Source organism: Rhinolophus sinicus, chromosome 17 (assembly GCF_057876585.1).
Source record: "Rhinolophus sinicus isolate RSI-liver-muscle chromosome 17, RSI-T2T, whole genome shotgun sequence".
Lineage (NCBI taxonomy): Eukaryota > Metazoa > Chordata > Mammalia > Chiroptera > Rhinolophidae > Rhinolophus > Rhinolophus sinicus.
In genome coordinates, this window is record NC_142517.1 from 118672492 (window position 1) to 118687424 (window position 14933).

Consider the following 14933-nt stretch of genomic DNA (forward strand, 5'->3'; position numbering starts at 1 on the left):
TGAGAAATCATTATATCAGGGCTCATACTAAGAGTTTTTTCTCGTATCAGGAATTCATGTTCTCTTCAGAAACATCATAAGGTTTTCATCCTTATTATACACCTAGAAGAAATACATTTTCTTAGAGATAAGACTTTATTCAAAACACTTTCTTTCTTTAAGGAGAGAATGTCAACTTCTGGCACCCCCTCCCCCATTTATCCATGTGCCTATTCTTGTACTCAAGCATGTATTTGTGGCAGTCACTATAGTCATGACTTCCAAAGACCTTGGCAACCCTATGGGCTTCTTTCTCACTGAGTTGTAGGAATGAGGTCTGGCCTTTTGACTCAGACCCTAAAGGCATAGCTACAATGTCATGTCACTTTCCAGTGCTTCAAAATCCTACAATTCAAAAATGTCATGCTGGTTTATACTTCCCTTCTCTTCTGCCTTTTCCTCTAAATATTTCTGATCTGTAACTCTACCTGTTGATAAGTCTCAATTAGTAGCTAATGTGCTTTCTCAATTACAGCTGGTTACATAGATTTCTGGTGCCACTTGGCAAATAGCACCCAGTCTTAAAGCTTTTTGTTCTGGAAGGCTTGCATAACACTGTTCGAGAAGTCTCTTAAAAGATGAAGTCTTTTAAAGCTCATAATAAGAAATAAACATATGTGATTCTTCCATGAGTAAGTAGCAACTATGCACCACCACTGTAGGATATCCATGGGGATATGTGGAAGACAGCAGTTTCCTCCCCTACCCCAGTGTTCTTTTGCATTTGAAGAAGATGTGACTATGGGGAAAAGGCACAAAAAATGCAATATTGCTGATTCTGGAGACAGAGGAAGGTAACTGTAAGTCAAAGAACATGAATGGCTTTTAGGAGCTAGAAAAGACAAAGAAATGGATTCTGCCCTAGAACCTCTAGAAGAAATACAGTCTTGCTAGCACCATGATTTTAGTCCAGTGAGACCCGTGTCAAGGCTTCTACATAACTGTAAGACTATAAATTTCTGTTGTTTGTTTCTGGTAATTTGTTACAATGGCTAGGTAAAATTAGTGCATGTGGTTTTTTCCCTTTTCCTGTAAGAAGAGAGGAATGACATATTAGTGAGGTTTGCATGGCTGTTGAAAGGGGAGACTATAATGAAGGCAAAACTACAAAAGGCATTGTTCAGGGATGTTAATTTTTCATTTTCTTCCATATTCTTATTGCTTCTCTTCAAAATACTGTCAACAAAAATCCTTGCTTGGAGATCCATGGAGGCACTCTTAATTTATGTTCATTTATGAATTAATATGAATTATAACCTACACTGGTAGAGAGGAAAGTCCCTGCCCTCTTCCAAAAAATAAACAGATTGTCATAATAAAACAATTATTTGAACGATTTAGCTATGTTGAAACTATTATACCTTAAGAAAAAAAAGGCTCATTCTGTATTACAGTTTATGTAACTGCATCATAGCAATTTGTTCAAATGATCCTTTTTAAAAGAAAGAAATGGGCTACTGAGTAATCTTACTTCAAATCTTGAAGAAAATGAAACATTTGGTCTTGCTTTGACTCATAAATGATTGCCTTTTTTTTCACAAAGGCTCAAAGACACTTTGGGGGTTGAATGCTGTCATAGAAAATCTGTGTTCACCAGTGAATACTATGGGCAGAAAAAAATAGGTGAAAATCTTGACTAGATAGTCAATCTATATAGACCGTTCAGTTTAATATACCGAACATGATATAAACTTCTGGGAGGACCACTTTGACTTCTAATTTCTGTCTGCCTCTTTTCATTTTTTCCCTCTATATTTTTGAATTAAATGTTGTAATGAGTATTGTAATATGTTTGAACTAATCACCAGCATTCATTGATAAATGGTGATGGAAATAATGATATAAATTCTATAAAACATCTAGAGTGTAGAATAGATTTATTAAGTCTTTGTTACAGTTCATAAAATACATGAATGAAAATTTAGAAGTTTGAAACATTATCTGAAAGCAGAGATGGCCCTAACAGTTTTTATGATATGTAGTTGGTATGCTCATACTTGCAATTGGGGGAGAGTGTGGAAAGAGGAGATGAAGAATGATTGGGATGATTTCCCTTATTCAAAGGATAAGGTAATTTCTGTAATTGTAGACGTTATTTAAAGAGGATATGGAGCATAGCTTGAAAAAAAACACTGCCTTTCATGTTGCAGAGAATCTTGGATTGGACTCTGAAGTTGCTAAAGCGAACACCCTGGGTTTTGTCGGTTGCCTGTCTTCAGTCCAGTACAACCACATCGCGCCCCTGAAGGCAGCTCTGCGCCATGTCACCGTCGCACCTGTGACCGTCCGCGGGACCTTGACAGAATCCAGCTGCGGCTCTCTGACGGATTCAGACATGAATGCAGTGACTACGGTGCATTCTTCATCAGGTACCCAGAGAACACCCAATGGAACGTGCCTCAGTAGTGCTACTTTTGGTGTCTTCAACAAGCTTCCGGGTTAAAGGCTAATATGATTCAGTTCCTTACCTTGTATGAATACAGGTGGTTAAGAAGTATGACTGGCTTCTCATGGGTGATTTTCATATGTATTTACTATAATCCTACTTTTTCTCCTTTATTTTATTTATTTGTTTATTTATTTATTTATTTATTGGGGTGACAATTGTTAATAAAATTACATAGATTTCAGGTGTACAATTCTGTATTACATCATCTATAAATCCCATTGTGTGTTCACCACCCAGGGTCAGTTCCCCTTCCATCACCATGTATTTGATCCCCCTTTACCCTCATCTCCCACACCCCTCCCCCCTTACCCTCTGGTAACCAGTAAACTATTGTCTGTGTCTATGAGTTTCTGTTTCTCATTTGTTTGTCTTATTCTTTTGTTGTTTTTGGTTTATATACCACATATCAGTGAAATCACATGTTTCTCTGCTTTTTCTGTCTGACTTATTTCGCTTAGCATATAATCCTACTTTTAATATGATGAACAGTTAGAACTAAATGCATATTTGCATATATTACTATATAGATATTTATGTCACTACTGTTTAAGTGACCAGTTCTCTGAGGATGGAAGAGTTCAGGTCTCAGAGAGGCAGGCTGGTTGTTCACCTACTATAAGTCATATGATTAAAATCCAGCTGATATACTTTTATGAATCAATGTCACCCCAATAAATGTAATAATATTTTTAAAATAATAAAATAAAATAAAACCCACCTTTCTTAATAGTAGGAAAGTCTCACAGCACTATCATCCATATCTCTTCTGCTGTAGCACTCCCTAAAATGTCTTTTTTATATTTTCTTAGTCACCATCATTCTGTGTCTTAAAGTGTTCCTGGGATTTGTTTTAAATAACTGTGGTAATCAATTGCCAAATAAGTTATTAATTCTGAGCAAAGAAAGGGGATTGGTTTTTGCTGCTGCCTGCTCATCTCAGACCTTGGTGTTTTCCTGTAGCAATGAGGTATAACACAAAGAACCTCAACGTGACAGTGGGCTAGCCTTGATTTGAACTCTGAATTTGTCGTGAATGAACTGTGGAACTTTGAACAAGTTATTTAATGGCTTCAATCTAATGTCCTTATCTGTGAAATAGGAAAAATAATATGTTGTAGTCATTTCCTGAGGATTAAATTATACAACAGAAATGATAAGTGCTACAGGTCCTGGAAAATTTATGTGCACTACATGAATATGTAAAGGTGTCGTTACCACCTATTAATATATTAGCAGATGATTTAAAAGTATATCTAGCTCACTGTCACTAGACCAAGTGGCAGAGGAATGACTCAAACCCATATCTATGTGTCTTTAAGCTTGATGTTCTTTTCCTCACACCACGTATGATAATGTACATATAGTAAAAGCTTTCTCTCCTTAGTGAGGGCTTCTTGGGGGTGTTAATTTTCCAGCACTTTTGTCCTTCTTCGTTAATGGACTTGAATCCTCTTGCAGCAGAAGCAGAGGGGTATGTGTGCTTGAGGTAAGAAAGCACTGCTGCATAGGGTCTGTCTAGGAAAGCAGAGAGGGACTTTAGGGGAGACTGAAAGGTAGGCTGTAGGCCAAAGCAGACATGCCAGGGTACCACCACCATCTGTTTCAACCCCTTACCTCACAACTTACATAGAAGCTATCAGGTCGTGGAATTGTGGGGTACAAGTAGTGTACTTCAAATGCTTTTTTATGTACGTTTCTTTGGGTTCCTTCCCAAGTCCCAGCGCATAACCATCTGAGAGCACCTGGTCTAATCTTCATGTGTCATCTCAACTCCATACTGTAGACTTCCTTCCAGGAATTTGAGGGAAGAGATAGTCTCATGCCTTTAACCCCTTTCAGATCCCTTTGGGAAGAGAGATGAACGGGAGCCACTCACCAATGCCGTTCGAAGTGACTCAGCCATCATTGGAGGTAAATCATTTTTTGTCGATGAAAGCAGAAAACATATACGTTCTGTACTTTGGAAAAATTTATCTGAATATTCCGTTAATTATGGCCATCCAGCACCCAGGCCCTACTCATCTACAAGACTGTGAGCCTTGTCATGAATAGTTACGTGTGCTACGTGATCTGAAGCACCCTTTCCTCCAGCACCAGCAGCTCCATGGACACATCCCGCCCTGAGCCATCAGGCAGCTGAATCCCGAATCAACAGCTGGATAATTTACTTAGAGACAGGCAGGGTGCACCATGCTCATTTCATCCAGTTGTCAGTTTTCCTACAACACAAGCAAAGCAAGCCAATAAAACTACATATGGGGAAGGAGCCACACTGGGGCAGACAGATGGGTGAGGGTGCAGTCCTTTCGGGTTTTCTCCACTGAGTGATTTGGGTTGGATCTAATGAGCAGGGGAAGCCCACAGACTATGCTTTCAAATCCAACAGCACATATGGTTACAGATGCAGATCTCATCCACTCTGCTGTGAGCTCAGCTCTCCCTCCTGCCTCCCTTGTTTTTCCATTTCCTAACTACCCATCGGCCTCACCCCTTTTGATTCTGCATCAGCTTGGCTGCAGCCTCCAGTAGCCTTGGTTTTTCCATCTGGTCCTTGCAACACAGAATGCCTCCCAAACCTTGTTTTGTGTCAGATGCCTATGAGAGACTAAATCCATTTCCATCTGAGAACCACGGTCCTGGTAGATGCCCCTATCCCTGCCCTCTGGCAGTTAGATGAATTGATCCACACCAGATGGAGTGCTCCTTTTAAAAGTCAGCAGTATCCATTCACTTAACTTCTATTTAGTGATTCCCCAGGTTTGGGTCAGGGCCTGTGCTCAGTATAGAAATATACTGAGGATGAAAGACGTGGGCACTGGTCTCAAAGAACTCATGACCTGGTGGGAGGCAGGCCAGGTAAATAGACGATAGAACCAGTGAGTGGTGTTTTGAGGGGTGAAATACAAACGGTTGTGGAGTACAGACGTGCTCTGTCACAATGAGATTGTAAAGAAAGAAAATCCGACCTTTTCTTAAGGTAGTTCTTAAAATGGTGACCTGAATTTCTGCTTCAGGGAAAAGAGTCTGACTTGATTTTTGTTTGGTATCAAGAAATATAGGAAAGGATTTGGTGCCATTTTCTGTTCCTATAATTAATTTCTCATTTGACAAGTGGAGAAAAGACTTATGACTGCTGACTTTTTACCACCTGTGTACATGTGTCTGTGAGTATCTTTTAGAGCAGGAAAATCATCCTAAACCCAGGGGAAAATTTATTGTAAGTTTGCAGCATTTAGAAATGACAGCCTCCAACTGAATACTCCGTGTACTGAAGGAATAGAAACAGTTTTGTATTTCATCTCTTAAAGCTACAGCCCATTCCTGGCAGTCACTCACCACCACCCATTTTAGTCATAGATTTGTTAACTTAGGTGTTTTTATTCTGTGTTGTTCTAAAATATTTGGGGAAAGACCACATAATACTTTAGGACTATTTTTTAAAGATAAGCAATCTTTCTTAATCATGGCCTCAGCTCTAGCACAAATTGGTTTAAGATATTCATTCACTATATTTAACTTTCTAGTGTTCATGTAATGCAGGGCATTCAAAATTAACTTTGGGTATTGCAAAAAACAATATTTACATTCTACTTAGATTTTTAAAAATCAGCAGAATGTAAACTTTATTAAGAATAAATTTATCTTTGACTATCATAAATACTTTTCAAATATTTGAATGTTGAGAAACCTACATTCATGCATCCTCCCTTTTAAAAACTGGCAGTATCCACACTTTCAACATCCCTCTGCTGACTTTGCTCTACACATCCCAAGAGTCTTCCTGGCAAAGTTAGGGACAAGACCTTCAGGTCAGCAAGGGCAGCTTGCCAAGCAGGTCCAGTAAAATCACACACAATCCAATGGGGGAGTCTGACACTATTGGCAGAAGCTTACATTTCAGTTGGCTTTGAATTTCCAGAGGTCAGAGACACATCATCTCTGAGGCAGCCTGTGTCGAGCAGAGTGCAGAGCTGTGTGGGGATGCCCTAAAGGTTTGGTAAGCATTCCATTATCGATAAAACATTTTAGCAAACAAACGGATACCATAAACACATCTACATCAAAAGAGCATTATTGGGGTGTGAAATATTTAAATATTGTTCTCTAGGCTGGTAAAGTAGCTCTAAAATACTTATTTGCAAGGTGACAAAGAAGTGTGCTGATTACAAATGATTCTGACACATTCTTTAAAACAGGTATTGAAGAAGTTTAATAAGAAAATACTTTGCTAGTCTGATTCGATATTTATTTGATGGCATTCTTAGTCTATTAAATGAAACCTCTGGTTTAAACTGGCTCTCTCCCTAGCTAGTCTGGAAAAGGTTTTTCGTAATTGAAGATAGAAGGCATTTAAGCTGGTCTTTATTTCTGGGAAACGTGGCAGAGTGCGTTGCTTGTTTTGTTCTGTTCTGTTTTGTTTTTTCTCCCAAGTGGCTGCCTTGTCTAGACAGACTCATCCCCCTGGAGTGGACGATCGGCAGTAATGTCTTTCTCTCATTTGCCCCTTTCTCAACAGGAGTAATCGCAGTTGTGATATTCATCATCTTCTCCATCATCGGCATCATGACCCGGTTCCTTTACCAGCATAAGCAGTCACATCGCGCTAACCAGATAAAGGAGAAAGAATACCCAGAAAACTTGGACAGTTCCTTTAGAAATGACATTGACTTGCAAAACACAGTAAGCGAGTGTAAACGGGAATATTTCATCTGAAAAACTGCAGGGTCACCTAATATTCTTTTGTTGTGCTGTTAAAATTTTTCTCCTTCTCCTCTTTCTCCTATCTCTTAATTCTGGTCATTCTCTTTCTCTTATTGGTTTGCCATTTATTTTTGGAACATACCTGCCTCTGCCACAGCGTGTATCCCCTTGACCCAGCCCCGAAGACCAGACAGCTATGACCACTGTCTTCATCTTTGACAAACCTATCGTGGTGACAGTGATCACTCAGTAGACTGACGTGACTAATCCAGACAAGGAAGAGACACGTGTGCACATTCAGCTCTGCATTTCTGGCTTCTAAGATGCACTTCTCAGTTCTGCAGTCATTCGGTCCAGCAGGCTTACTTTGAACCTGAGCTCTGTGACTCAAGCACAGAACAGCCGTCTTCGACATCCTCCCCCATCTCAAGTCCATTCCTACCAGGGCACTCAGGGTAGAGAAAGAAGATACTAGAGGCCTGGTTTCCTTCAGTGGCATTTTAAAAGGAACAAAAAAGGTTTGTTTGGTGTTTATTTTCCTTACCATAGGAAGCCCATTGCTCTAACTCATAACCCTTTTTCACTCTGAGTCATCCCCTGAGTATTTTCCAGTATAAGATTCCTGATAGTAGTGAGCTATTACTTTGCTCCTTTCTTACCACTCTCTCCTGGGTCTTACACTTTAGAACAGCACACTCTAGCACAGGGGTGTTCAAACTTTTTTCAACGTTTTTCACCAAGGGCCAAATGCGGTAAAATACACAAACAGCCGGGCCACTCACTCGAGGTGAAGTACGTATTGCCTCACCTGGTTTATTTAAGTAAACTAAATATATTTTTGGAATTTGCTGAGGGCCAATTAACAATGGATCATGGGCCGCAGTTGGCCCGCGGGCCGTAGTTTGGACACCCCTGCTGAGTCTAGCATAAACCTACGGCAAGCATGGAAAATAGTAGCTTAAAACTAGGGGGTAAAAAGAGTGCTGCTAGGAAGTAGATATTCTATAACTTCAAAAATCCCTCTTCCAATTTTGTAAGAAATATTAACTAGCTTATTCCTGGGATTGTTACACTGAGGCATATATATATATATATATATATATATATATATATCGCAAATAAAAGTCTAAAATAGTACCTGGTTCCTTGAAAGAGTTTAAGGCATCTTAACTCAGAAGAAAGGAAGAAAGAGAGAGAGAGAGAGAGAGAGAGAGAGAGAGAGAGAGAGAGAGAGAGAGGAAGGAAGGAAGGAAGGAAGGAAGGAAGGAAGGAAGGAAGGAAGGAAGAAAGAATCTGCATGAAAGAAGAGAAATACCACACAGAATTTTTCTCTTCCATGCACTCGCTAAAGATCTGGTGATGAAAACGAATGCAGGTTTTACATTTTAGAACAAACATAACGATCCACCTCTGTCCGTTAAGCTGTTTTCTAAGAGGTTCAGGATGCACTGACATATGAGGCATTATGGTTAGCTCCAGGGAACCTTCCCTGCTCAACTTCATAGGAGCCCCTAGGTTCTATAGCACATCGCATTTTCAAATCTGCTACATCCTATGTATATAAACACACACACACACACACACACACACACACACACACACACACACACATTAGAGGTATAAACTGCCCTACAAGGTGGTGATGAATTTCCTGGTCTTGGCCCATTTTGATAACAAAGTATCGAAGAAACACAATCACTCCTTCGAAAAGGCATCTTGAGCTCATCCACAAGGTGGTGGTAAGAATCCTGATGATTTTGCTAAGGCAATATGCCTCACTCTTTGCCTCTGGACCGTCTTGGAGAAAAATATAAGGGGGGAATAATTTAAGCAGTCCAGGATACTGGGAATGCCAACATAATGATCCACAGATGTGGAAAGTACTTGTCAATCTTTTTTTACAAGACATACTTGATTTGGAAAACAGTTACCCCATTGCTGTTGGCCAGCCTCCACAGTTAGCATTCTATCCTGTTGTTAGTGTGTCTGCTGCCTCTGAGGATTTGACACAGTCCTGCGTGTGGAGGATCACACTAAGGAATTCATTAGCTTCACCCATTTCAGGTCCATTTCAGACTCTTCTTTCAGAGCACGTGGTGTAAGGATTTAATCGGTTATCATATTTCTCAACTTTAAGATGTTGTTCTAATTACACATCTGCTCCTTAAAATTTTCTCTGAATGCTTACATAATCATTCCATCATTTCCATTTTGCTAGTAAATTTGTTTTAAAATGATTCTGACAAAGGCAATTTTTTTTTTCTTCCAGCTTTAATAAGCTGGATGGTCTAGTAAGAGGAGGAAAGATCTTTAAATACTGGTTTTCCAGCCATGCCCTCCCCTATGTCCAGTTATCACTTTCGAATTTTCAATTTTTATTTATAAAAAAAAACTATATAAATCAGCCATTTGCTTGGCTACATTGTCCTTTGTCCCCTGAGATAACATCCCCATGAAGTGTAGTGGGTTTAACTTGAAGCATCTCCAATAATGAAATGGAAAGGAAAGGGAAGTTGTGAGTAATAAAGATGGAACTTCTCATTATTCAAGTGTCTGGAAGGCAAGGATGCTGATGTAGTGTTGATAAAAGAAATGGAGGACTAGAAAGGCCAACTTAGAGTATTTGCTTTTTTTTATCTACTTACATATGCTCACAGGTAGTTCTGTAGGGAGAAAAATTTGTGAAGCTCTATCCCCACCACATCTTTACTAGAGAACCTGCCAGCACACCTCCCTGCATATATAGACTATGTACACAGACACAGTACGTATCATAGACGTACACACGGATGCCAGTGCAGTGCAATCTGCGTGTCACTCTTACGAGAGCGTCTCAGGGCTGCATCAGAATTGTTTTTTACAGCATTGGATTATTTCATAAACTCACCAACCACTCTAACTTTCACTAGAGGTATATGAAAGCAAGTGAGCTGCTCCCTCCAAAGAAAACACAATATTCGCTTAGGAATAAGTGCTAGCTCTGCCTGTCTTTTCCTGAGTGATACCATCATCCATGTATTTTTGTGCAGTTTTTTAATTGCATGAGTGTTTCAATCCTTGAATAATTATAATTTAAAACAAACAGTCTTTGAAAACCTTCCAATCCCTCCTTAACCACCTTTTCCTGCTTCAGGTATCAGGTTTTCTGAACGCATGTGCTGGCCAACTAGACTACCATAACCCCCCACTTTAACCCTCAGCCTTTGGTAACTACAATTTATACAAAGATTTAATGGAATGTGGTCACTTTACAGTAAAACCAAAAATATCTGTGCAGTTTCACATCCTAAAGGGGCTGTTTCATTGATATCCTTCCACCAAAATAAATCTATTTGTGCAAGCAATAGTACATCTGCTTACTCTAAGATATATTTAACAGCCACTGCATCATTCATCGTGTGGATGGGTTAGATTGCCTGGGTTTCTATGAGATTCCATCGGGAGAATTAGAGATTTGTCACTTCTCTAGATATATTTTTATGAATAGCTTAGCCTCTTCTATTCACTCTCTACTGCATATGAGATTTATCTTAAGGATCCTGGGGCTGACTTTTTAAAGCAGGTTTTATTCTCTTTCGTAATAATATAGATGGTATTAACCTGACTTCCACTTTTTTTCACACTCATGCCCACTCCAAGGTAATAGGGGCAGGACCAGAACAGGAGAAATAGATTGTTCTCTTTTTTCTTTATTCACTCGTGAAGTATTTATGGATGCCCAGTACCCCAAGGGGCTGTGCTAGACATTGGGTGTACAGATATAAATTACACTTTGTTCTTGCCCTTGGGGAGCTCCAAGTCTAGCATGTTTGATTGTAGTAGGCATATACTGGTGTAATAGGAGTATGCATATAGTGCTATAGAATGAAAAGCAAAGGTCCTGCACAATTACTTTTGTAAAGTCCTTGCGAGAGACTTCAAGAAAGATACATTGCTGGAAAATATTTATAATTTTTTCTTGTTTATTATTTTCACCTTCAGAAAACTGCTTTTTTCTCCTGCTCAAAGCAAATATGTATTGATACAGATATGTTTCCTGCAGTGGGAGATGGATTGAATCTTTAGTGACAGCAAAAATAAATGTCCCCATGTCTAAAGTTCATTTGCGAGGCTCAATTCTCACTATTCTTGTTTCACTTCTGGTTGGGGGTTCTGAAAGCTCTCCCTTCCGTCAGTCAGCCCTTAGTGAAAACGTAGGGATCCCCTTTGCTGTAGGAAACACAGTCTCCACTTCTGCTTCCCTCTGCCTCTTTCCCCATTTCTTTTCTGACATGTAGTTTGACCTATTACCTGCCACTGCTCGTCCAGCTGTTCTTAGGGGCTCTTTGTCGTACTCCAGCTCCTCCTAAAGCCCTCCTGTTGATGCGCCACTTCACTCTATGTAGGAAAATCTCTGAGAACTACATGAAGCATAGCTTTGAGTAAATAACTGACTAAACGTTGTTGTACATCTAAGCAGGTTCTCACCTCTGGACCTAGGTGATTTTCATCGATCCTGAGGGTCACACATGTCTCTTCTCTGCAGAAAGCTCATTCAGTTAGAATGCAAGGCTACAAGTACAGTCTTCTCCAAGATGTTCATGGAGATAGGAATCAGGCCATTGAATTGTTTCTTATAAAAAGCCTTGACACTTATCCACCAATGCCCTGGCTTCCTTTGAATTCACCCACAGCTGCAATACAACAAACCCACCTTGCAACACCAGCCCGTAAAGGGGAATCTGAGACAGCATATATCTTTGCTACTCATTTCCCCTTAACCTGCAGGCTTGGACACACTTAGTCTTCATTTGTCCTACAGGTCACAAGTAGACCAAATAAATAAAGAGTTTCCTTAGTCCTACAGATGCAAAAGTTGTTAGTGGAAGACGGTGCAGGAAAACTCAAAACTTTCAGAATATTTTGAGGATAACTGATTACTATTTCATGTCTCTCATGCAGTTTGGAAAGGTTTTTGCAAAAAGACACAAAGTGTAATTGAATTACCTCCATACACTGTTCTTGGGTCTTTCTTAAGCTCTCTTCCCATCCCTCACCCATGCACTTATTAAGCCATATAGTTTGCAGAGTTTGTCTCTATTTTTCATCACTGCTTTCACAAATCCCAAGTAGTTGAACCTCCTAAAAGGAAAAAGAGCGCAAATGCACACATGTAAAAATGCTTTGTAAAGATAGAGCTATTATTTAAGCTTTTTTCAGGACATTCTACATACATATCTGCTTGGTAGGGAGAGACACATTTCCTTTTGAGTTGACAGTTATTTGAAACCTTCATATAAGGTTTTAATATTTAACTCTTTTGCTATCGTTAAGTGATTTTTCTCTTATTTTGCACTAAGGTACTCTGAGAAAGAACAGAAAAGCACATTTTTTTAGTGAAATATTGTACTTTGTAAGCTAGTTTTTGTCTTTTATAGTGTTTATAGTCCACAAAGTGGCTGAGCAGACATGAACAAGGATTAAGGCAAAAGTTGTTTTTGGTTTCAACCACACCTGCGGGGAACATATTGAGGAGGAAGAGGGAACGCGTGACAAAATTTGGTAGCTGTCGTAGGTGAGCAGTGTCACTGATTCCATCACAGATCAGTGGCAGAAGCTCTTTCACTGTCCTGGCTCCTAACTCAGGAGTCTCTTTACTGTGTTTGGATCATCATCTCAAACATTAAGGAAAGAGGCAACATCATGGGTTTTGCATGAAGAATCCTTTACTTCCCTTTGCATGATATTCTTGACCTTTCCCAGCCCTACTCCAATCACATCTTTTTTATTTCCAAGATTTTTATTTCATTGGGATTTCCCCAGGATGCTTTAGAACTATTACCACAATGACCTAGCCTGCCCAGTTTGAGCACCCAGTTGCAACTTTAAGGAAAAGAAATGGTCAGAAATCTCCCTATGTCCACTATCCTGAACTGGAAACTCCATGGGTGGAAGCCCTGAGATCCTGAGTCAGTCTAGTGGTCTGCCTTTCCCTTCATTGGTCCTGCCATTCATAGGCATGTTATAATGGCAAAAAAAGGTCTGATACTCTCCATCCCTGAAAGTGACTACTTCCAGGGATTCACTGACTAACACTATATGGGAATGCTGTTTTCCTCAGTCGTCTCTGGTAATGCAGGGAAACTCTTGCAAAATAGTAGGAGAAAATTAGGAGAGTAGTCCTAGGCCATGACCAAAGGTGAAGCTAATTGCTTTAGTGATTAAATCTGGTCCTCTTTTTTTATTGCTAGCATCATGTTCCTCCATGCCTCGGATGCCAAAGTAGCCTCAGAGGACATGTAAAATGTACTATGTATGCAACTGGAGCATTGTATCACCCTGTAGACTCTTTGGAAGGCCCATAAGTAGAAAGTTTCAGTGAAACTTTAAGGGATAATATTAATGGGTATCTGCCTAGTCATACGTTTCCATTATGGTAAATCCCATCCCAAAGGTTTTACATGAAATCTTAAGATGTTCTCTTCTTTTTGACTGGCAATATCAAGCTGTGGAATGTTATCCTGCCTTAAATACTCACACACACAAAGTAAACCTTGTTTCAAACAGCGTAGATATATTGTAAGGAGGAATTTGTATTTAGTGAGGTCCAACACCAATAACTTTCTCCTTCTGAATCTGGTAGGTGAACAGCCTCCAGATATCCTGTGGTGTCTTAGGCTGTCCTTTCCCTCAGTCAGCTAGAAGAGGCAAAAGTTGCACAGTTGTCATTGGGAATAGGAGTGCGGGCTGAAGGGGAACCAACATTCTGCCTCCATGATATGATAAGCAAGGAGTCAGCAATTTTTTTTTTTTTTTTATTTTTTTTTTCTGTAGAAGGCCAGAAAGGCAATATTTTAGGCTTTGTGGAATAGACAGTTTCTGTCGCAACTACTCACCTTTGCTGTTGTAGCAGGGAGGCTATCTGTAGACAAATAAGCACGGCTGTGTTTCAATAAAGTTTTATTTGTTTAAAAAAACAGGCAACAAGTCAGATTTGCTCCATAGGCTACGGTTGGCTGATCCCTATGGTAGAGCATTTCAGTGTCCATTTCAGATGGTAAATCTGTTTCACTCTGGCGCCCAGTGATTGTTCTTTTTGAGGAATGAGAAAGAATAGGGAGATTATTTTTAACAATTAAACAATAGATGTTAACAATGCAAAATAACCTTTCCCCCAAATATATATATATGTCAAACACTTTACTATGGCAAAAGCACAAATCAGGTCACCTCTCTTTGTAGATCTGCTAGAGTCTAGCTTTTCCTTTTGACCTTCTTATTTTTTGTTCCCAAAACAGAATCCCAAGTGATGTTGCCTCGTTCCGTCAGTTTTGTAGTCCATGTAACATGTCTTAATACACGTATGGGGAAAAATAAAAGTTAGCCTTAGATTTCTTTGTTTTCTATGGTTACTGTTGTACAGAAGAAAGATTTAAACTGTAAATAATGTATATTTAATAAAGAGAAAATTTTGTATGATTTTGTGTGGAAGAAAAATGTGTCTTGCTGTGTCTTTTTGGGTTAATGAAGAGTCAAACAATTACTCCCTGAGTTCCCATTCTTCTTCCTTAGACCATTCAATCCCAGACAATATGGCCTGTGGGGTTGCTGGGGAGACATGGAACTCCACTCTGTGTTTATTGATTTCAGCAGGCCTATAAGTGCTGTCACGAGCTCTCTCATTGCTCAGCCAAATTACACTAGCCTGCATACCTGGCTCAAATGTGGAAAAGAACAACTCATTGACTTGATCAAAAGTTTTATA

At 39.5% G+C, this 14933-nt stretch overlaps 1 protein-coding gene across 2 annotated transcripts in view; it reads left to right on the plus strand.

Moving 5' to 3' along the window:
• The window catches only part of CNTNAP5 (contactin associated protein family member 5), an 809041-nt gene extending 794394 nt beyond the window's left edge, over positions 1–14647 (plus strand). The window contains exons 22-25 of one of the 2 annotated variants that reach the window (XM_019749552.3): positions 2190–2408; positions 4328–4399; positions 7005–7168; positions 7347–14647. In XM_019749552.3, coding sequence (XP_019605111.3) covers positions 2190–2408; positions 4328–4399; positions 7005–7168; positions 7347–7361 — 470 coding nt within the window. In that variant the 3' untranslated portion in view covers positions 7362–14647. Of the gene's footprint in view, positions 1–2189; positions 2409–4327; positions 4400–7004 lie in introns of both variants that reach the window. The other variant, XM_019749551.3, reaches the window with a different exon arrangement.
• The last annotated feature ends 286 nt before the right edge of the window (positions 14648–14933 follow it).